The sequence below is a fragment of the Podospora pseudopauciseta genome, chromosome 1 (genome assembly GCF_035222475.1).
Source record: "Podospora pseudopauciseta strain CBS 411.78 chromosome 1, whole genome shotgun sequence".
Taxonomy (NCBI): Eukaryota; Fungi; Ascomycota; class Sordariomycetes; order Sordariales; family Podosporaceae; genus Podospora; species Podospora pseudopauciseta.
Window position 1 is genome coordinate 1,975,302 of NC_085892.1, and position 21,784 is coordinate 1,997,085.

The 21,784-nt window shown below is 52.0% G+C and overlaps 7 protein-coding genes across 7 annotated transcripts; 1 reads left to right on the forward strand and 6 right to left on the reverse strand.

Annotated features, from left to right (window-relative positions):
- Positions 1-24: 24 nt before the first annotated feature.
- Positions 25-3,222, reverse strand: QC763_105360 (uncharacterized protein; the record flags this gene model as incomplete). The annotated part of the gene is made up of 2 exons (XM_062907104.1): positions 25-1,061; positions 1,125-3,222. The coding sequence occupies 2 exons, from the start codon at positions 3,220-3,222 to the stop codon at positions 355-357; spliced, it is 2,805 nt and encodes a 934-aa protein (XP_062770019.1). The 3' UTR covers positions 25-354.
- A 1,957-nt stretch (positions 3,223-5,179) lies between these two features.
- QC763_105370 (uncharacterized protein) lies at positions 5,180-7,064 on the reverse strand (the record flags this gene model as incomplete). The annotated part of the gene is made up of 3 exons (XM_062907105.1): positions 5,757-7,064; positions 5,547-5,689; positions 5,180-5,480 (listed from the first exon to the last, which is right to left on the reverse strand). The coding sequence occupies exons 1-3, from the start codon at positions 6,183-6,185 to the stop codon at positions 5,180-5,182; spliced, it is 873 nt and encodes a 290-aa protein (XP_062770020.1). The 5' UTR covers positions 6,186-7,064.
- Positions 7,065-10,688: 3,624 nt separating this feature from the next.
- Positions 10,689-11,957, reverse strand: QC763_105380 (uncharacterized protein; the record flags this gene model as incomplete). The annotated part of the gene is made up of 1 exon (XM_062907106.1): positions 10,689-11,957. One exon carries the CDS (start codon positions 11,955-11,957, stop codon positions 10,689-10,691), a length of 1,269 nt encoding a protein of 422 aa, XP_062770021.1.
- A 2,145-nt stretch (positions 11,958-14,102) lies between these two features.
- On the reverse strand, positions 14,103-15,331 carry QC763_105390 (uncharacterized protein; the record flags this gene model as incomplete). Its single annotated transcript, XM_062907107.1, has 2 exons — positions 14,103-15,243; positions 15,302-15,331. The coding sequence occupies 2 exons, from the start codon at positions 15,329-15,331 to the stop codon at positions 14,314-14,316; spliced, it is 960 nt and encodes a 319-aa protein (XP_062770022.1). The 3' UTR covers positions 14,103-14,313.
- A 749-nt stretch (positions 15,332-16,080) lies between these two features.
- On the reverse strand, positions 16,081-17,775 carry QC763_105400 (uncharacterized protein; the record flags this gene model as incomplete). Its single annotated transcript, XM_062907108.1, has 2 exons — positions 16,081-17,572; positions 17,636-17,775. 2 exons carry the CDS (start codon positions 17,773-17,775, stop codon positions 16,081-16,083), a joined length of 1,632 nt encoding a protein of 543 aa, XP_062770023.1.
- A 1,103-nt stretch (positions 17,776-18,878) lies between these two features.
- Positions 18,879-21,609, forward strand: QC763_105420 (uncharacterized protein; the record flags this gene model as incomplete). The annotated part of the gene is made up of 3 exons (XM_062907110.1): positions 18,879-20,382; positions 20,443-20,660; positions 20,714-21,609. The coding sequence occupies exons 1-3, from the start codon at positions 19,946-19,948 to the stop codon at positions 21,607-21,609; spliced, it is 1,551 nt and encodes a 516-aa protein (XP_062770024.1). The 5' UTR covers positions 18,879-19,945.
- Positions 19,134-19,589, reverse strand: QC763_105410 (uncharacterized protein; the record flags this gene model as incomplete). Its single annotated transcript, XM_062907109.1, has 1 exon — positions 19,134-19,589. The coding sequence occupies one exon, from the start codon at positions 19,587-19,589 to the stop codon at positions 19,134-19,136; it is 456 nt and encodes a 151-aa protein (XP_062770025.1).
- Positions 21,610-21,784: the final 175 nt, after the last annotated feature.

Genomic DNA, 21,784 nt, shown 5'->3' on the forward strand with positions numbered 1-21,784 from the left:
TTGTTTCATTCCGCGTTACGATAACAATGATGATGTTTTTGTATTTTTCTGCCTCCCACCCATCTAACACACACATTACGACTATTATATCTACTTATCTCCCTCATGACGACTCGTCAATGTCAGGTTGTTTGTCTTTATATCATATGCCTCCCAATGTAAATGCTCAGAAACCCCCCAAAAAAACGCCTTTGCCTGGTCTTCCCTTCTCAATAAATGATACCGAAGATAAAGGCTCCAAACGCCTGTTCATGTCGTATACGAGTCCCAAAATGGTCCCAGAGGAAAAAACAATGCTTTTGACCTGCCCCCAAAACCTGCGCATGTCATCCCCCTCCCCTTATCAACACCGCCTTAGAAACTGAACAATCCACTTCTCCGCTTTCCGAAAGGATAAACCAGCAACGCACTCAAACTCAACCCTACAGAGATGTTGATCGCAACCTGAATAACGCTGAACAGCACGTTGAAAGCAGTGCTGTTCAAATCCGCCACCTCTTCCGTTGTCGTAAACGTCCCGTTGACAACAGTCCCGTTCGCCAAAATTGTCTCGTTACGAACAATCTGGTTGGCGCTAGCAACGCCGCTCAACAAAGACCCGTTCACGGCCAGGCCTCCGGGCACTTGGACAAAGATGGCAGGCAACATGGCCGCCGCGGCAAGACCGTACCCAACTTTGCGAGCATGCTTGGTAATACCGGCTGTGATGCCCTCGGTGGACAAAGTCGGGGGTCCGTTCTCGAGGTCTCGCTCCTTCTCTCGCTCTGCAGCGGCTTTGGGATCAGACTCATCTGAATCCATGGCTGTCGATGATTGGTAATACGGGGACGGATAAGGTCCTCTCTTGACACGTCTCCGAAAGCGGCTCCAGCGTGGTTGGATCGTCCTCTCCCAGACATCGAGCATGTAGTTCTCAAAGTATCGTCCAAGGCGAGAGTAAAGGTTGGCAAGGACACCAATGGTCAGAGCACCGAGCGAACTGGAAACAACCGAATTGCCTTTGAAGAAGCGGGAAGAGTAATTGTTGACGAGGTAACCGGCGACCGAGATGATCACTTGGACTGTTGAAAACAGTCGGTATTAGTATTGCGGACTTTGCAGAAGAAAAACAGGAGAAAACATACCAGGTGTTTGCTTCCACTTCGCTTGATTGATCGCACACAGGCAAAGCGTGAAGGGAATGACAAACAAAACGTAATAATCGGGCGACGGTCGTTGGAGGTACCACTCCTCGCCAACTGAGCAGTGAATGGCGCTCGAGGCATTCTCGTCCATGTAGCCATAGATAACGGACCCTATGGTTATACCGTAGCCTAGGAAGAGCGTGTAGATGAGCGCGTACACCATTCGAACAGAACCCGAGATCATCTGGTGGTTTTGGAGCTCCAGACTTGCGCAGAGGATCATGTAACCAGGGAGAATCAGAGCAATCGAGGCCTGGGCAAGGGAGGAGAAGCAGAAGAGCGTTCCACCTCTGATCGAACCAAAGGCTCGAGCCAAGCACGAAGTCAGAATAGCTGCCGTGATTTCGAAGACATTGGCATAGAGCTCATTGGATGGCGCCAGGTAGAGCTGGAGGAAACCAACCACGCAGCCGAGGATGAAGCAAATGGGCAAGTCGATGTACCGGCCCTCGAAACCGAAAGGAGCCACTGCTGCTGACGCTACCCCAGAGAGCAGAATCCGGAACCAGATGGGGAACTTCTCGTTACGCTTGTTCACCTCGTCGAGTCGGGTAGTAGCCTCATCGACTCCGATTCGATCATGGACAACCTCCTTGTAAATCTCGTGGACATCGCGCAGGCGACCAAAGTCCAAGCCCTGATTAGCCTTGATGATCTTGACCTCGGTAGTGTGCGTCTGACTGTCGTCGAAAGAAATCAACATGATGCCAGGCAGATACAGAAACTGGCCTTCGATGCCAAGAACGCGAGCAGACATGGCCATGTAAGCCTCGAGACGATGGGTTGGCGCGCCATAGATCATCAAGGCGTTGCAGAGCTTGATCAGGTAGCGATGTCGATTGATGATTTCGGCGATGTGGATCTTGATCTTGTATTCGTCGACCTTCTTCTTCGACTTTGCCGTCCTCTTGTACCGTTCTTTCTCCAACTTGATCTTCTCTGAGACGGCATTTTGGATGTCCTTGTTGGTTCCGGGGGCGGCAATCATGAAAGAGGACTCCATCAGCCCAGCCAGAGTGCTGGTGGACTGTCTCTTCTTGGATCGGCGCCCCTTGTCGGGATCGGGAGTCGTAGGCCGAGACGTAGGCGGAGTGCTAGAAGGCGTGCGGTTTGGAGTTCGACTGGGTGTGCTGGGGAGGCTGGGGATTAGGAGGTCGGCGGTCGACGTCGACGCCGAGGCCGAGCCATTTTTCTCATCTGTGCCGTACAGCTTAAGAAGCGTTCCCAAGATGCCACCCTTGTACTTGTCCGGGCGGGGGATGTACTCAACATCGTGATCAACAGGGGTAGCTGTCCCTGACCGTGGAGTGAATGAGTGCATGAGTGGGCTTTTGCGCCGGGTGTGGGTGCGAATAAGCCTGTCCGCCTCTTGATGGGCGTTTCTTCGATACCTGAGGGAGTCGTCATTGGCAGGCAAAGCGAAGTCATGCGTCTGTGCAGTGTCCGAACTCCCCAATAAGCCCTCACGATCTCGAGAAGCCTCCTCTTCCAACTCGGTAAGTTCAGCAGAGCTCCTTCCAGACGGCGGGGCTGAACCGGTGCCCACCGAATAAGCAAGCCGATCAGCCCGGTTCTTGGCTTCGATCTCGGACTGATGCTGTGTAGCGGGTGATTCGGGAACGGCCAGAAGTGGGGTCGACTTCCGGAGGACCGGGCGGGGCTTGCTCGGGGGTACTGGACCACTCAGGTGCTCGGGCTTCAAGATCTCAGCCAGGGCGGCAGCGAGCTGCTCCCTGTTAACAGAGTCTCGATTGGCATTGTGGCCATCGGTCGGGCTTGGACTCGGTGAGGGTGAAAGGGAGAAGTAATCCCGAGCCTCTGTTTCTTGGTCGGTGGGGGTAGGGGTTCCGTAATAGTACCCAGAGTGAGATGGACCAGCCGTGATCTCGCTTGTAAATCCCACCTTCTTCTTCTCCTTTCCCTTGTTGGATGATGACTGTGTGTTTTTGGCGGGTTGCTCAGGAGGTGGTGACTGCGGATTCTCCTGGCTGTCGTCACCCGGCTTCGTGGGATCTTCGGGTGGGCGTGGTGCCGACATGGTGACTATATGGCTTCTTTTCAGACTTGCCTTTCAAAGTCTTGTGGTTGGCGGTTAGATGGAAACTGGCTGTCTCGGGCCTGAGATGGTACTATATCAGAGAACGACAGTCTCTCAAACAAAGATGGGGTGAGTTGAAGTGTTGGCAGAGTTGTTGGCAACGGGAGAAAAACGAGTGACGAAGCCCCAACCTAGGTTGAGCTGTTATGTTCCGATTCTAGCCAGAATGACGTGTGTAATAGAAACAATCGCGGCAAGGACGAATGTCGAGAGCGCTTGACGGTTTGCGTTTCAGGGGTCACCGGTACAGCTTCCGAAGGAAGGAAGCGGGATCTGTAGGCAGGTATCCGCCTCGCTTCCTGGAAGTGTCGATCGCGGAAGCTATGTGGTGAAAGAGTCTTCAGGATGAGGTTGGAAAGGAAGACCCAAACTGATTATCGAAAGCTCGAAACAAAGAGCCGGCAGAAGTTCTGAGATGATCTTCAAAACAAACCTGGGGCGAGAGACGGGGACGGGATGACTTGTCTCTTTGGACCTTCCAGGCGAATAAATTTGCATCACTCCCCTGCCAGAAACCATGCTGATGCTGTGGAGGCCGTGGCTGCAGTCCTTTACATTACATTACACATTGAAAACCTTGCAAACTCAAAGAAAGCCGACTTGGCCGAAGGGGAGGAGCTGCCTGAGAGGACAGGAGACACATATGGTGGAGCCGAGTTATCGTTGCGAAGCTTCTTGGCTACCATGGATGCGATTGATCCATTCTTCCAGAGCTCCTGGTAGCTCCACCGGGCACGCTGTCTGGATGTGCTTGGGACCTTGGGATCTTCAGATCCTGAGAGGGGCTTGTTGGGACGGTGTGGTTCGGACAGCAGGGTCCCCTATAAAGAGGGCGATTCTCAGCGCAAACAGCGATGCTCTGTGCGAGCCCGCGGTATGTACAGTGTTAGGCAAGCGTTTCCTCTTTATGCAGCTAACACCACCGGCGCTCGTATCTCGAACAGTGCATTTTTCTCCCGCCACTTCAGTGGGCCGGGCCGATGCTACCGACTCACAGTCCAAGGTCCGATGACGTGTTGGTGGTTACTTTTCCGCCGGTGTCTGCTGCTTGGCCGTGGAGCCGAACAATCGCCCGATATTCGCCTCCGGGAATCCACGGAGAGCCCTACGCGGACATAAAACTGAAATGATGCGCACCGCCCGACAGAAGCAACAAAGCTGGGTTTGAGGGTGGAATTTGCTTATATCATCGATTTCATCGAGATCCACCAGCACAAGCTGTGACAGTGATGAGAAATTGGCTTTTGCTGCCCAATGGCTTTTGCTCCATGACTCGAACTTCCATGGCGCCGGTGCCATGGCTTTTGGTGGACGGGACCAGCAAAATGTGGCATGAGGCACCAGGTTAGCTAGGTGATTGAGACGAGCCAGAAGCGATACAGTTGGGGCGGAATAAAAGCCGTCAATGGCAGCCCAGAACCCACCAATCGAGATTCTAGACAATCATCATGCGGCTCTTTTGCCGTGAACCACTTCGTCGTGGTTCGAGATGCCTATCTAGTCCCTGCAGAAACAGCGCCACCAGATCAGGTACAGGAGTATCCTTGGATTGGGCACCGCCTTGGCAACGATTGGCCCGGGCTTGGGGAAGGGGTTTCCGTGCCGAGTCAGAAGCCAAACTGGCAGAAATCCATGCTCTGTTTCAGCAAAAGCCATCTCTGACTAGAGCAAGCAGCACGCCAAGAGACCCCAAGGTCCCAACGGCTTTGCGAGCTGCATTGCAGACAGATCACGACACGAGGAAGAAGACAAAATGCACCTCGATTCTTCTCCTCCATTGATGGACACTCTGTAAAAATCAGAAAAAAACAAAGACCGCTTGCTAAACCCTTGGGCAGTACGAAGTGAAAAAGAAACTACCGCCATTTTTTCCCCCCCAGAGCTCCCCGACCATGAATTAATTCGAAGTAATGACGAAATTAGCGTTGTCGTACTTTTCGGCCTGGCAGAGAACCTTTCCTTGCGGGTTCATCAGATGCACCATGGCCGCTCCATCGATCCCAACATTCTTCCCACGCACTGTCGTCGCCTCGGTATCGAGAAACCACAGGTCCTGGAAGCTGGCAAAGGGAACCTGCTTGTTCGTTTCGGCCTCGTAGAAGTCCTCCAGAATCCACTCAACATCCCACCGGCACAGCTTGGGCCCGCTGGTCAAATTGAGCGTCATTGAGTAGCCGCGCTGAGCGTTTGTTACAATTCTTCAGTAGCCACAACCTGGTTAGCACTTTGCTTTCTGTTGGAGAAAGAGCTCCTGCTAGACTTACATCCTCCCGCTGGTCGCATCGTGGGCTGTGATGTTGACGGACATCCAGTCCCCTGGCTTGACTGGGAGGTTGGCGATAGTGTACGCAGCACCTGGATACCACTCCCACCAAGCCGATGCACTCTGTCCACCGTTGGAGTTGACCTTTCCCCCCACCAAATATGTCAGCAACTGATTCTCTTCATGTCAAAGAAACGATGCAACAACTTACCACGGTAGTGACTCCAGCTTGCAACAAGGTCTGGTTGCACTTGGCTCCGTCGATACCGATCCAGGCCGCCGCATATTGAGGCGGAGGGATACCAGCTCGTAGCTTCAAGTCAGGGACAGTGAAATACCCAAACACATTGCGGATGGGGTCCGCATCGTTTGATCGCGAGGAGGCACCACACCAGTTGTCACTATAACTGATGTCGTTGTTCCCTCTCTTGGCGGTCACATGCTGGCCTGTGGCGACGGTTGTGTTGCGGTGTCCACGTCTCCGGTGCTTCAACGGGGGAATCTTGACGAACTGAAGCTTGGAGGCATCAGCAGCTTTGCCGTTCTCTTCTAGTGACACGGTGAACTCGAGTCCTGTGACGCCTGTTGTGGTGATCAGGGAGATGGCTCCCAGGAGCAGAGAAAATACCGAGTGCCGCATCTTGATGGCGCAGCAGCTCTCACTACCGGAGGGTACGGGGTTGTGGCTGGGATGGTGGTTGATGACTGGTCTTAAGTTGAGGTTACTGTCGATCCTGAGCAGGGCAATCCGTCAAAAGAGAGCGGGCAATCCGGGGTAAGCTGTCTTTTGTACGGTGACGAGATTTCCCGGGGAACAAAGGATCGAGATGAGCTGAAGGCTCTTCAGTTTGAGATGGCGGTTTAGCGAGCGTGTGTTGGGGGTGGGCAACCAAACCCAAAATGAGCGGCAGTCAGGGTCTGTCTGGCGAGAAAAGAAAGGTGTCACGGTCCGGTCGGTCCTGGAATGAGCGAACAGGAAGAGGGGATCAGGATCACGACACGCAACACAAAAACGATCTGCCGTACCCGGAAGTGTGTGCAGACTGGATGAAGAGGTGGTGGATGGTTGGTGGTTCAAAAGCCATGTATTCCCTAAAGCCTTCCAAATCCATCCATCAACAAGCCCACCCATCCCCCGGTGAGCTGATGGTTTTGCCAATTTCACCACCCCAACCCATGGTTCTATCGTCCATTCCGGTGTCCAGCGATTGGGCTCCGAGTTCCTGCGACAGCGACGTCCCGTCAGTGCGTTGCAACAATCCTGGAATTCGCCCTTCAATAGTCCAAGATTTTCGCGGGGCTAGCGCACCAGCGTAGCATCGACACCACCTAACCGGCCACACCTTCAGAGAGTCAACCGAGCCGGAGTCGCTTGTGGTCGGCGAGCATGGGTGCGATCTTAAAATAACTGCTGGTAAATTACAGGCAGGGCGGCCCGCTGAACGCTCTCGGCGTCCTGCATTGCGGTTCCGTGCTTGAAAAGCTCTGCTCTGCTCTATAACGGCCCGTCGATATAGCTTCTAGCAGGCCTTTACAGCACACCACGGACCCAATCAGCCATGCACCAAAACCCAGCCTAGACCTTACCGGTAGTGCCAATCTCGGCCCAGCTAACTCTCTTCATCGTGGCTTGCTTGGTAGAACCAGGGTTTTTGACATCTGTCAGGCCGCTTTGGGGAATTTTGTGTGCTGACAGAACTTTGCTAAGTTTTTTTCTTAGAATCATGGAGTGTACGGTGTGATAATATCAGCCACGTGTTGGCCAAATGAATGAGGCTCTTCCGATCGGTTCTCATGCAGGTGGTGATGATGTGCACACCGAGGGACACTATATTGCCTCGGTTATTGGTAGAGATATTGGCAGCCAGCTGCTGGATGTTGATGACATGTACATGGTAACGGTATTCAGCTATCAACAGCTTGTATGAGTAAATAATAAGGTTGTTGTCAAGTCATGCCTGTGATCGTTCTGAAAGACAGCCGAGCCAATCTTCACAATGACAAGTCAGAGCTAGCTGGGCCTCGTCGACACCGCCTGGAAATTCCCTCATCTTCTAGTCTTGGATCTGGTCCACAGCATCCCGTTATCCCGTCGACGGGGAACCAAGAAGCTGCTTTCCGCACATGACCCTGGTCCATGGGATCGCACATGCATTGCAGTCACCTTATCAGCCAACGTCCTTTTGGCTTGTTGAGAATTTCCTAGTTTTTCATATCACCACGATTGGATGGATCCGGGCTTTCACGGCGACTTGCAGACGCAAGCTCTCCTGGTGAGCCTAAGCTCAAGCACCTACCTCCCTCAGGTGGCAGCATAGCTGCGGCTCGCTTGATATCCGATGAGTGAGTAGGCCTTTCCATGATGTAAGTGGGTTCAAGGTTAACCGTCGCCGGGCTATTAAGGGAAAGAGCACTGGAGTAGCAAAGGTTGGAAACCTCGCGTTGAGGGCCATCCCGCCTTTGCTCCTTGCCTTCAGCAAATGAGACAGAAATTAGATGACTCCTCGGAAGGACTCCGCTGCCCAACACAAACAGAGATCGATCGGTTTTTTACGATGCTGGTGGGAACCGATTGGTTTTTTACCGAAGACAGCCGTCCAGTGAAGGAGCGACTTCTTTCGACTTCTTTGATTCATTTCTCAGCAACATTCCTAGGTGAAGTGTATCGCATTCTGTTAAAAAAATTATTCCATGAAAGAGAGTCGTTCGAGTTTACCTTTTCATTTGCCCTTGTGTACATCATTTGGTGCAAATTCATTCCTTTTCCTCGCCTCGAATCATAACGTAAAGAATCATCCCTCATCTTGTTGTCAAGTGATGTTTTACTTATTTTTTTCTCTTTGCGGCTGATCTCTCTAGATACCTAGTTGGTCTCTTTGAAACCAAACACAAGTTTGGATCTCGCCTTGTGTTGGTGCAGATTTTGAGTGAGAAGAGCTATTTCACATTCATGAGACCAAACGCCAGCTTTCATGGGTTTTCATATATTCTTTGAGTCCTTAATGAGTAGCGTATAAGCACACTTGAGGATATTACGAGTTAGAAAATATTTATCACATGAGAGCATGATACCAGGGTCAAGTGAAGCTCATCCAACCTGCTGTTTATCTTGCTTTCGTAGAGTCTTCAGTGGTGAGGATGATGGAGCTTGGAGTTGACTCAATGAGCATCTTTGCAATGATGGTTCCATGTGATTTGATTAATTTTATCCTTCCTCACATCCTCATCTCACTCATCTCACTCACCTCAGCGAAATGGTTACACGGGTACACCACCCACCTTCACCTTATTGCTCAAAGATTGGACAGGCACACACACACCCCCCACAGCTCTGCCCAGCTGTCCACAGCCGGAGAGACGAAAAGGTACAAAAGATTCGCCACGCTCCCTCGTGTTTGTGTTTGTAAGACCTTCCACGCGGCCATCTTAAACAGCCCAGTTGTCTGCCCACCGGTCGGCCGACAAAGCACACACTTGACCATTGCCCACGCAACTGCGCAGCCGTGGCTTCATCCAGATCATCACATCACCATCACCGTCATCATTGAAATAACCGAACTCAGCCGGCTCAGCTAACCTTCTAGCCCCTTCCACAAGTTACACCAAATATTTCTGCACTTTTGCATCATGAAGCCTCGCCAATCTCCCAAGGTCGGATCGGGTATCGAGCCTGACAATGAAAGATCGGCATTTTCATCGCGCCTCATTCACTCAGCTACCTACATTAACATCAAACAGCACTTTCAACAGCCCAACCGGCTTTCCCGCTCTCGAATTTGCTTGAACAGCTGTCAAAGATGGGCCAGATCAACATGCACATCGCATAAGCATCGACAGCCTCACCATGCCAGTTTTCCCCAGGGACGCAGAGCAAGCCGGCCTGCAGCAAATCTCTGCCACTCAAAATCGTCTGTGAAACAAGCAAAGAAATCCCAAAACAAGCCTGAAAATCAGAGACAAGACCCAAGCCAGGCCATTTCGGCTCCGTACATACCCGTCTACATGTGCTCGCTATGTCATGAGAGTACAAAGACAGCCCTGAAAAGTGCCAGAAGCCGATTTCCATCTTGATGTTTGTGTCGCGGAAAAGCCCGCCATTGATTTGATCATTCCACTGCATAAGGCAGAGAACATCGGGACAACACCACACACCACCACGACACAAGGCCGACATAAGTCGGAGTTCGGGACCGTCAAGTGTAACAATAATACTACATCCTGTTTTTTTTGCACATTTGAGCAGTGCGGGCAGCTGAGAATAGGTAAGGTAGAGATTGCATGATTATACCTACGGCGCAGCCGATTGTTCCGGTTTTTTCTAAAGGCAGATAGATCAACGGACCAACTCCTGTTCGTCGTACACAAAGCCTGCAAAGTCAGCCTCATACTCCAGTCCTCAGGCTTTCATCACCGATGTAAAATGGACTGTTTGCCTGTCTGGTTGACATCTCTTGCGATATTAGCATCTGTCTCACGTTACCGATGCGTTGAACGTTCTACTGCACAGATCCAAAAACACCGGTGGCAAGTAGGTGTTTGTGTGGCTCATTGGAGTAGAAGTAGTGGTAAGGTAATCAAGGTCATGATCAAGGAAAATTGTCAGGTTATCTCATTGTACCCAAAGGTGTACCTGGAACTGCGCAATGTGTGGTACCCTGACAATCACGTGTATTTTTCACCGCCCACCCAATGACGCATTTTCTTTTGTTCCACAAGCACACATACACACACACACACACACACACCGAAGTGGTATGTCTCCGGTGTCGGAGGTGAGGAGTTGGAAAATCGATCATGGGAGGTCACACCGAGCATGGTGGTTAGCGAGCACCACTTTATGGTCACCACTGCGATGAGTTCATTCAGGTCATGTTAGGTAAAATTGTTCCAAAAGTTCAATTGTGTCCCACGGTATCAAGCTGTTGCCCCTAGTGCTCAGTAACGCCTTTCCTTAGCCCCCCAGATCCCAGGCTGATATCCAGTTTTCCAGGAGTAGCCAATTCTGTGCCCATTTTCCTCTGTCCAGTGCCTTGCCAAACGCTATGCATATTGTAATCCAACCCCTCCCCCCAACCCAAAACAAAAGAAAAAAAAACCGCGAGAAAACAATGAAACCTGTAGAAAGAAAAGAAAATCAAGAGGATCAGTGAATATGCTTCAACATCCTCAAGTACTTCTCCCCCACCAACTCCCTCTCCCCTTGCTTCGCCCTCAACCTCGAATCCTCATCAATAGTAATAGCTTCCACATCCTTCCCCTTCCCCTTACTTCCCCCGGCTACTTCCCTCATCTCAGGCATAGCCTGCCTCAGCAAATCCTTCAAGATCTTCACCCTCGGCAGCTGGCACCAGCTAGCCTCGTAAACCAACCACTCCCCCAAGCTCTTGATCAACGGCTTATCCTCCGGCCTGATGGTCTCCCCAAGCACGCACGCCAACCTCGCAAAACACCCCACAAGCATCACCCACCCAACCGCATCCTCCGCGCTCGTGCTGCCCGGCGGCTGCTTAAAAGCCACAGTTCCGCACCCGTCCCCCCCCTGCGCAACAAGCCCGTTGAACGACCACCGGTACGTATCCGTCATGAAATCCTGCCCATCCTCCGAAAGCGACAACCCCGTAGCAGAATTAGCAGAGCACCAGTTCATCCTCATAGCCAGCCCATTGATATCCAGCTTGCCCCCCTTGTCAAACTTGTCAAAACACTGCCTCATGCTCTTTGCCGAGCCGAAATAGGCGTTGTACCTATTGCTCTTGGCCCAGACTGACTTCCTCCGATAAGGCGGGACAAGCTCGTCAAGGCAGGATTCGAAATAGAGGGCGGACTTGGCTAGGCACTCCAGCTGCCCGTACGTCCAGTAGCCTCGCTCAGGGACGATGTGGATGTGCGTGAAGCACTGGTGGGAGCTCGTGACTTCAAAGTTCGCCTCGAGGACGTGAAAGAGGGTGTAAATCTTTTTGAGCCAAGACTCGTGCTTGGTCGCTGTGAACCTCATGAAGGGAGACACAAGCTTGATGCCGAAGCGGTGGTCTTTGGCGTGGTCGGGGATGCTGGCTTCGGTGGTGATGGTCCATTCGCGGGAGGAGGGGCTGTCCAACACCTGGACGGCGTAGGATGATGATGATGATGATGTTTGTTTTAATGAGGAGGTGATGACTGAGTTGGGGATGTTTTGCTTGGTTAGGGTCCGGCTGAGCTCTTTCTCGAGACCGGCCGACTCTTTGTGGTCGAGGGTGCGGCTTCGGAGGACGAGGCCGAGCTCCATGCAGAAGCGGAAATCGGGGACGTTTGGGCGGTTGATGGTGACGGTTTGTTGGACTGGGCTGTAGTGGTATGAGGTGGAAGAGGAGCTGTGGTGTGAGCGTCCTGTCGAGGCCGACGACGGCGAGGGGTACCTCGTGTTGTGCGGCATTGTGGTTGATGATCTTTGTAAACTGGTTGTAGATGGATAGAACGTAGACAATTGGAGTGTTTCTCAGAAACTTTGGAAGTGCAAGTGGAAGGTGACGAGGAACAGAGGTTCAACGTTGGGAGAGGTCGTCAGGGGATTATATGGCCGCTGGTATGTGTGTGTATGTATGTAAGTATATAAGTATGCGTTGTTGGTCAGTGACCACCGTGCCAATGATATGGCCAACACAAAGCTGAACAAAGAAACACAGAGTGACAATGTGACAAGCTCATGACAATAATTCCACACCTGCGGGGACCCGAAGACCCTATATACCAAGACCGTTCTGGATGGATAATGTTGAGGGAATCGTCTGCCTGGAGGCAAAAAAGAAGACAAGGGGTGAGGACGGTGTTACAATGCCGTCTGAGAACGTCATGTTGGGAAGCATGTATCATGCAGCCACAACAGCCACCACTCCGATGAGAGACCCAGCATGCACAATTGCGGAGAACAGAAGCTCGCCGTCATGGCTCAGCCGGCGGAACGAGGGGTGTGAGAGGTGGAGGCATCCAAATCCTCGCGCTGCAGGTCATAAGGAAAAAGAGGGGTAGCGGCGCTTTCCGCAGGCAACCATCGTCAAATCAGAACTCCCCAGTGTCACGAGGCAGAACTCGAGGTGAAATCCCACTATCCCCCTAGGGATTCAGGACTTATCTGCCAGCCGGCCAACGGCCGCTTATCCGAGGCCGCCAGGCGGCTATGGCTGCACAACGGTGCTGTCCTCAGATTTACCCCCCCGCGTTTTCCCCACTTGCTCAGCCTCTGAATGCATTTGCACGATGGACATGTCAAGATTTCATTGGTTGTTGATGCCTGAGGACAAGTGAAACCCTGCAGTACCGAGAGATTGGAGCCGATATCAACAAAGAGTTTCTTGTTGTCCCCCAAAATAAACACTGCCACAATGACGGGACATGGAACTACTCCGTATCCCACTTCCTGGTGCAGAGCCGCATTGAGGCGCGCGCTTTTGTTCTGTGGGGTCATTGACGGGGACGATGCTTCTCCCATAGGGCTGTACTACGAGGGCGACTAAACCACACTACTCCAGACAAGCGCACGGGTCCTTCAAAAGAGCCAACGGTAAGTTTCATGTCCACATGAAGAAACTGGCGAGGGGTGATGGTTTCATTGGGATGATGGATGAGATGCGGCTCTTTGAATGACAGGGCACTGTCTAAGCGCGAGCTGAGACCAACGTGGACCCAATGGAAGGGAAATTGTTCCAGACGGCGCGTAACAAAATGAGGGTGCAACAATGAAGTTTCTATTCTCATGATGTTTTAGACCTGCCGCAAAGTTAGTCTTTCATGTGATGATAATGTATTTCTTGTGTAGGTGCTTTTGCGTTGTTGAAACCTTGCACTCATTCACCAAAACCACAGCTATCATGAAAAGCCTCATGAGAGCTTCACGGGAAATGAGTGAGACCCAATCAATCCTGCCGGGTGGCATCCGATTGCTGCATCAATCTCTTCACTCTCCCACCCTCTCACAACTCACAAAGCATTGTCACTGCACCAAAGCCTCCTTCAACAGGTCGCACCCTGTCTGAAAAGTGATGCAAACAACAAAGAACAACCTGAGGCGTTAACCATATCGGGCCTCATTTCTCAGACACGTCACAAGAAAATCATTTCTTCAATCGCTAGCTGAAGAACACGCAACCTGCTTCCGTATTTCCCCCTCAGGCCCGGACAAGCACTGGCAGATCGGACTGGTGCCTAGTGGCCAGAGCCTGCCTGGTTCCGACCTGCATGCAGGCACCACCACCGCTTGAATCTTGACCTGCAGAACAGAACTTAGGTAGTATCACCCTTAGTGGAGCAAGAATTGAGTCATGGGGAATCTATTAAACTGAAGAATTTGAGTGACATCGTGTCTTGATCGGCAATTGCAAGAGGTGACCTGGTGGCTTCTAGGTAATGTACCTTCCGCCCTTTGATCAACATGCCATGCAGACATGCATCAGAGTCATCAGATCGGATGGCAGGCTCTCAACTGTTTCCTCTTGAAGTTGGAAACGTGGCCATCCCTTATCTCTTGCCTGCCGATCATTATCATGGTACAATCAATGGTTACGGCTGTCCAGAGCAGAGGTACTCAAGAGCTGCAAATCCTATCAGCAAACAAAACAATCAGTCAATGGCAAACAAATCACGGAAAACAGGTTTGAAATCTATTCTCATTTGATGAAATCAAGGCATGATGGCATTCCCACGCCCAATGAACCAGATCCCACTTGCCAGTAACTCTAACCCAACCCAAACCCGCCTGCTAAACGTACACAAAACATGATGGAAAAATGAACCCCTTACTCGCAAGCCCTCAACACCTCCTTGATACTCTCCGCCGACTGCTTCAACAGCTCCTTCTCCTTCTCATCCAGCAACAGCGGCACATCCTGGTGAGCACCCGCCCTGTTCAGCTTGCAAGGCATGCTCAACGCAACATCATCCACCCCAGCATACGTCCCCACCCTCGAAACCGTCACCAAGGCGTCGCCATCAGTGATGATCGGCTCCAAGATGCTGACCAGCACCGAAGCAACACCATAGTTGGTCTTGCCCTTGCGCTGGATAATCTCGTACGCCGCGTCCTTCGTCCTTTGGGAGCAACCGTCCATGACCTCCTGGTCGTACGGAATCCCCTTTTGCGCCGCATAGTCCCTCAACCTCATGCCCGCAATCGAAGCAAGGGACCAAACCGGCAGCTGACTGTCACCATGCTCGCCAATAATCACCGCGTGCACGTTTCGCGGGTTGACGCCAAACTGCTTGCCCAGCTCGTGTCTGAATCTGGTCGTGTCCATGGCTGTCCCGGAGCCAATCACCCTCTCCACCGGGAAACCAGACAACTTGAGAGCGGCATGTGTGAGGACATCAACGGGGTTGGTCGCAATGATGAGAATCGTATCTGGCGCGGCGGCGGCGATCTGGGGGATGATGGACTTGAACAACCCGTAGTTGGTCTTGACAAGGTCCATTCTGGTCTGACCTGGCTTTTGATTGACGCCGGCTGTGACGATGACGGCTGTGGCTCCCGCGCAGTCGTCGTAAGAGTCACCCACACGAACGCGGGCCTGGGCATAGTGGGCGGCGTGGCTCATGTCAATGGCCTCACCCAGGGCGCGGTTCGTGTCGATGTCGATGAGAACGATCTCGGCTGCGAGCCCTGATAGGAGGAGGGCATAGGCGGTAGTAACACCGACGGAGCCGGCACCGACAATCACGATCTTGATGGACTGTTCTCTTGGTCAGTTCTGGAAAGGCCCAGATATGAGCAGAGATAAGGAGACTGACTCTAACGTTGGCTGCATTGGAGGCAGGCATTTTGGCGGTTGTGTAGGTGGCGTGCCACGTGCTGTCTAGTAACTGCTGTTGCTAAATGTGTTGTGTGTGTGTGTGTGAAGAGAAGAGTGTTGGAGCTGATCGGGTCGTCACTCGTGGGGAACGTTGGAAGCGAAAGAGGGGTTGTGGTTGTGGGTTGCAAATGCCAAGACTTGATGCTTCCGTCCTGGACAGTGATGAGGGTTGATTCTGAGGCCTGTCGATGATACAGAGGATGTTGATGATGCTCCAAAAGCTGTCAAGAGGTTTCAGGAGGCTTATAAGCTAAACAGCAATATTGGGTTCCGACAGCTTGGTCCCTGCAGTGAGCTGAGGAATGAAAGAGTGGATTGCGTGGAGTGTTGTTGGGAGGGATCATGGCCTGATCCTTTGTTTGCGTAGATGCTTGGAGCGGCCAATTAGTGGGGTGAACTGAGCCCAAGGCGCCCTTCCACCGACTGACGCTCATCCACTGTGACACGACAGATATCGGAGCATTTTTATTCGTTCCCGCCAACATCTCATGCAAAGAACTGGAAATTGGGGCAGTGAGATGCGCGAATAGATGCCGAGGAGGGAGCCACATGGAAGGGCCAAGACCTCAACCCTGCCAAGGTGGGGGTTAGGGTTTGCCGTATCATCACGGATGGCGCCGACGACCATGGTGATAGGTTCAATTTTATAATCGTGGAATGATTCAAAGATAAACACTGATTTACTGGATATCCAACCAAGGTATCTTAGACATCCATCTACGCAATCCAGAACCAAACCCTTTGCAACCAGTTCTTCGGCACAGGCTTAACATCGCCCTCACACCACTCGTCCATTTCCTTCTTGCCGGTCACCACATCGATATCAGCCAATGGCTTCGCCAAGGGCGTCCTGTACACAATCTTGTGTCCCACATATAACAACAAAAATGCCGGGATAGTGATGTACGCCGCCAAAAAGTTCTTGTAGTCGAACCCCCCGTCAGCCGCCTTGATGGCAAACACTTGAAATCCGTTGGTGAGGGTAAGAAGCGAGATGAGAACCAGCACAAACCAAGAGAGGTATGGCTGCCCGATCGTTTTAAATGGCAGTGTGTCTAGTAGACCCTGGAATTTCAGAGCCGAGCGGAAGCGAAGATAGGTGATGAGAACCACGATCCAAGCGATGAAACCTGATATGGTGGAGATGTTCATGAACCAGGTGAATACTGTGGCGCCGTTTTCGGAGACGTTGAGGTAGGCCAGAAGCCCGAGCGACCACGTCCCAAGGACGGCGGCGTAAGGAACACCTCTGCGTGTAGTCCTGGTGAAAATATGTGGTGCTTGACCGGTTGCCGCCAAGGAGTACAGGATACGTGATCCAGAGTAAAGAAAAGCATTACCGGCTGACCACGCAGAGGTGAGAATGGCGGCATTAATGACGTGGTTAAGGCCACCAATGCCTGCTTCCTGAATACCGATGACCCAGGGAGAGGCGTTGGCGTTCGACTCAGGGGACAAAAGGCGCGGGTGATCGGATCGGACGAGACAGCCGAGAATCAAACTGCTGACACCGTAGAAGATAGCCAGACGGTACAAGAAGCGGCGAGCAGCCTTGGGAATGTTCCGCCGAGGAGCAACAGTTTCACCAGCCGCGAGACCGATAAGCTCAGGGGAGGTGATGAAACTGAACCCAGCTCTGACAAATGCCGTCCAGTATGCCAAAAAGTTGCCCCAACTTCCCGTTGCCACATATGGTTTGATGGCACCAGGATCATTCCAAGTCCCGAACCCAATCGCTTCCCTGTTGGGCGCTCCGCCGGCCATGATGACAATTCCCGTAATGATCAAACCCAGGATGGTGATCAGCTTGATGCTGGCAAACCAAAACTCGGCCTCGCCAAACACCTCAACGGCAATGATGTTGAGAGCCAGGCAGACAATCAAGATGATCGTGATCCAAACAGCAGCATGAACGGGAGTGTCCCAGTAATCCAGCAGGATAGCTCCCGCTGAAGCTTCCGCTGCCACCAGAATGGCATACGCATACCAATAGTTCCAGCCGGCCGCAAAAGCCAAACTGCTATCGACATACCGGTTCGTGAAATATGGTAGCGTGATTCCTCTCATCGGAAGATAGGTAGTCATCTCAGCAATGGCGTTCATCACACACCACACAACAAACATCTGTGACAGGTAACCCAGCCATAATGGCAGTGGACCGACAAGCGCGAGAATTCCACCAGAGCCAACAAAAAGGCCTGTTCCGATGCTGTTGTCCGTGTGAGCTGCCAGTAATTCATGATGAAGAGAGGGAGATTTGGGCAATACTTACGCGCCACCCAGTGCCAAAAACTGAATGTGTCTACTTTTCAACCCACGTTGAAGTTGTGAGTCCTTGTCGAGCGAGACAAGCCCGTCTAGCAGCTCGGGGCCACTGCCGCTTTCAACCGACCCTTCGTGCTCCGATTTCATTTTTGGTGTATCCTCCCAGCCTGGAAGTCGAGTTGTCGACAGGGAGAAGGTTGGATGGCCTAGAACAAAGATGACTGCTCACGAGACTTGGACAGGCGTAGATAGGCACATGAAGGCTGTCCAGATCTATGGAAATAAGTTTTGATCCGGCGCGGTTGAAGGTTGTATGTAGACCCTTTTAACCTTTGTGCCACCTGCACGTTTTTGTTGCCGGCCGATGAGACCCGAGGGTTTGGGTCAGGAAGAGCGGATGGGGTATGGTGTTGATCAAATGTGAGGCAGATGTCAAAAACATGCCATTGATTGGAATACAGTAGGTAGCGCACCCAATGCCTTAAGTCAGGCTGGCGCGGAGGAAGGACGTCACCGATGGCTGGGGTCAGTGCCGGGGCAACGTCCGGGGAAGCGGATGAGGAGGGGTGATGGTGAGAAACCTGATAGGAGATTGCAACCATGGCAAGTAATTCCAACCGTAGCATGTCTGGGATTTTGTGTGTTCTCTTTCGGGGTGATTGGCCATGTCGCTGGCTGCTGATCCGACCTTCCTAATTGGAAGGCCCTCGAGTTGACAATGGTGGGATTGAACGCTAGAACCGTGTGAGTGCCGATCTGAGGTTTCCCTGCCCCACTACACGTCGTGTAACATCAACACTGTGACCTTCCGATCCGCTCACTGTCTTCCACCGTAGCTACCCGTTTGCCATGGCGTCGGTAAGAAAAGAGGTATCGCGTTTGGAATTCGACCCAGGAGTACGTGATCCAGTCGGACGGTGGCGGTGAGAAGAGGCGATAAAGGCACGCTAGAGGATGTGCTCGCGTGTGGCTTTCGCCATCAACGGCTGTTGAAGATTCTCCAAGATTTCGAGAATCGGTGAATGGATCAAGTTAGAAATGCCGTTTAGAGACACCCTAAGGTACCTAGGTGTGAATCCCTTTTGGTAAGGTAGGTAATACAAACAGGAAGTGTTAGGTGTTGGTGAGGCACCCAGCTCAGGAGCCGATGTGTGCTCAGAATTGTGACATCACATGAGAACGGAATGTCTTCCGACACCCAGCGTTGATATGCATTTGAAGATCTAGTCCAGCAAAAGATATATCCCCAGATCATCAATTCGCATCGATACCATCAAAACTATTAGTTTTTTGCTGATTTGACACTGCCCAAAGTCAGGTTGACAAAAATACTCCGTACAACGAGGGATGCTTGATCAACTGATAACTGTCGGAAAACGGAAGGTCGCCCTTCCCGCCAAGTCCAACCCTTGCAAACCCCCAATCAATTTTGCAGACCACCTCACATCCTCATCACATCTCGTGGTCCAAAGAAGTTTTCCATCTTTCCATCTGGACCATGCCCTTCACTCCGAAACGACCGCTTGGCACTTGATCTCAACATTGAGCCTCTCGTTGGGCAGCGCAGCAACCTGAACGCAAGTCCGAGCTGGTGCTTTGGTGCGGTCTGGCCAAACTTTGTTCCACTCGGCGTTCATGGCGGCGTAATCGCTTCGAATATCCGTCAAGAAGACCGTCGCGTCCACAACACTTTCAAGACCACATTTCCCGTCCGTGGCCCCGCGAATGATAGTTTCGATGTTCCTCAGAACAGCTGCTGTCTGTGTCCCGCAGTCCAAAATATGTGTTCCGTCGGCCTGTGTTTCGCAACCTTCGTAGGTGCCGTCTCCGCGTCGACTCGAGGTACCCGATACGAATATTGTTCGCGCCGTACTTGGGATGGTGCGGGCATGAGGATAGTTGGCCAGCCCCTGGGCTCCAGTCGCTGGCAGCAAGTAGCCTGTTCCGTTTGGTGATGCCATTTTGCGTTTGATGTAGTCTTTTGTCGACAGGATATGGTAGTTGAGGCCCAGTTGGTGATACTTGACACCAGACGTTGTTATACCGAAGCCAAGAACCCCTCCGGCCCCTCACTGAGGTCCCGTTCGATAAGCGCCAAGCGCCGGATCCCGTTTTGACCTACCTGACCCGCCTTCCGTCCCGACCCGCGATTTGCCGACACTACTGCTGCTCTACATCACTGGCCTAGAATCTTGTCTCGATACATGTGACATATTCACCAGAGCACCATATTGTCCTATTTCTACCCCTGGATAATCCAATCTTTGTTGTGCCATCGCTAAAAGTGTTTTGAAGTGTTGCTCTTGTATCGACAAATATGTCGTCCTCGACCTCAGACAGACGGTTGAGTGAGCTGTGGAGCTGCGTTACGCTCGACGAGGCAAGCTCACTTATAGACTCCACAAGCAGCCCCTTCTCACTTCAGAACTTTGTTGGAGGCCAATACATTGCTCCTCCTGACTCCTTGACCAGCTCCTCGCAACACATCACCTCGTTCGAGCCAAAGACTGGTCGTCCCATCTACACGCTTCCGTGTACTCAACCCCATGCCGTGGAGGCGGCCATCAAAGCCGCCAAGGCGGCTTTTCCATCATGGAGCAAAACAGCCCGTGCAGAGAGATCGGCCATTCTCTGGAAAGTGAGCGAACTACTCCAGCAAAACAGAGAAGTCTTTGCGATATGGGAAAGCATCGACCAGGGAAAGACACTGGAGAGAGCTAGGGTAGAGGTTGATAGGGCCATATCCAACTTCTCGTAAGAGATTAACAAAAGCTAGGCGGTATTCTTTCTCTTGGTGGCTGACAAAGAGGGCAGATATTTTTCGACCTTTATCCTCCACGAGCAAACAGCCGCGCGGATGGTGGATGGAGTTGCTCTTACCTATGAACATCGCTCACCAGCCGGCGTATTTGCCCTGATCTCACCATGGAACATGCCGTTGTATCTGCTCACCTGGAAGATTGCACCTTGTCTCGCCTTTGGGTGTACGGCTGTTGCGAAGCCAAGCGAGGTGACGAGCATGACGGCCTTCTGTCAGTTCATTCGTTGAATCGCCACTTATATGCTGTGCTAACAACTGCTACAGTGCTGGGTGATATCTTCCAAAAAGCCGGAGTCCCACCTGGAGTCATCAATATCATCTTTGGCGACGGAGCAACAACCGGTGCTGCCCTGGTGGCATCGCCGTTGATCAACGGCGTATCATTCACTGGAGGCACTCAGACCGGCATTGCTATCCGCCGCCTTACTGCGCATCAGATAGGAAAGCATCTTTCCCTCGAGCTGGGTGGCAAGAACCCGACTTTGGTCTTTGCAGACTCGATGGTGCCTTCAGTGCGCGAACGTACCATCCGGGTTGCTGCCATGGCTGCCTTTGAGAACCAGGGAGAAATTTGCCTCTGTGGCTCGCGGATTTATGTTGAAAAGTCTGTTTACAACGACTTTGTCCGCGACTTTACGGCTTATGTCAGGGAGAAATACGTGCTGAAGCAGACTGTCGGGGCGGTTGCCAGCTTGCAGCATTGCGACAAGATCAAGAGATATCTCGAGTTGGCCGCGGAACAAAAGGCGACATTTCATCTTGGGGGTGCTCCGCCAACTTTGAACGAGGATGAGGCCCAAGGATACTGGATCGAACCGACTATCTTGACGGATGTGGCCAAGAATTCGGCGATTCAGATTGATGAGATATTCGGCCCCGTGGTGACCATCACTCCTTTTGACAATGAACAGGAGGCAATCCAGCTTGCGAATGATAGCGAATATGGACTGGCAGCCATTCTACTAACGACTGACGGAGCAAGGATGAGACGTGTTGGAGAGCAGCTCGAAGCTGGTTTGGTCTGGGTCAACTGCTGGTTGGTCCGAGAGCTTGGAACTCCTTTCGGCGGAATGAAGAACAGCGGAACAGGAAGAGAAGGAGGCGAGCATTCCAGAGACGTGTTCACCGTTGTGAGAACACTGCATCTGCCCGCCTACTAGGACCCTATCAACACCATGGCCGCAGGGCACGTGGCGCCCACGATGATAGCTGAAAAGCGGCTGGACTTTGGACCTTCCACAATGGTCAGCTGGATGCTAAGCGACTATTGATACGACCAAGCGTTTTCCTGGATCTACAGGCTCAGAGTTCACCGGTTTACCGCAACAAAGCTCG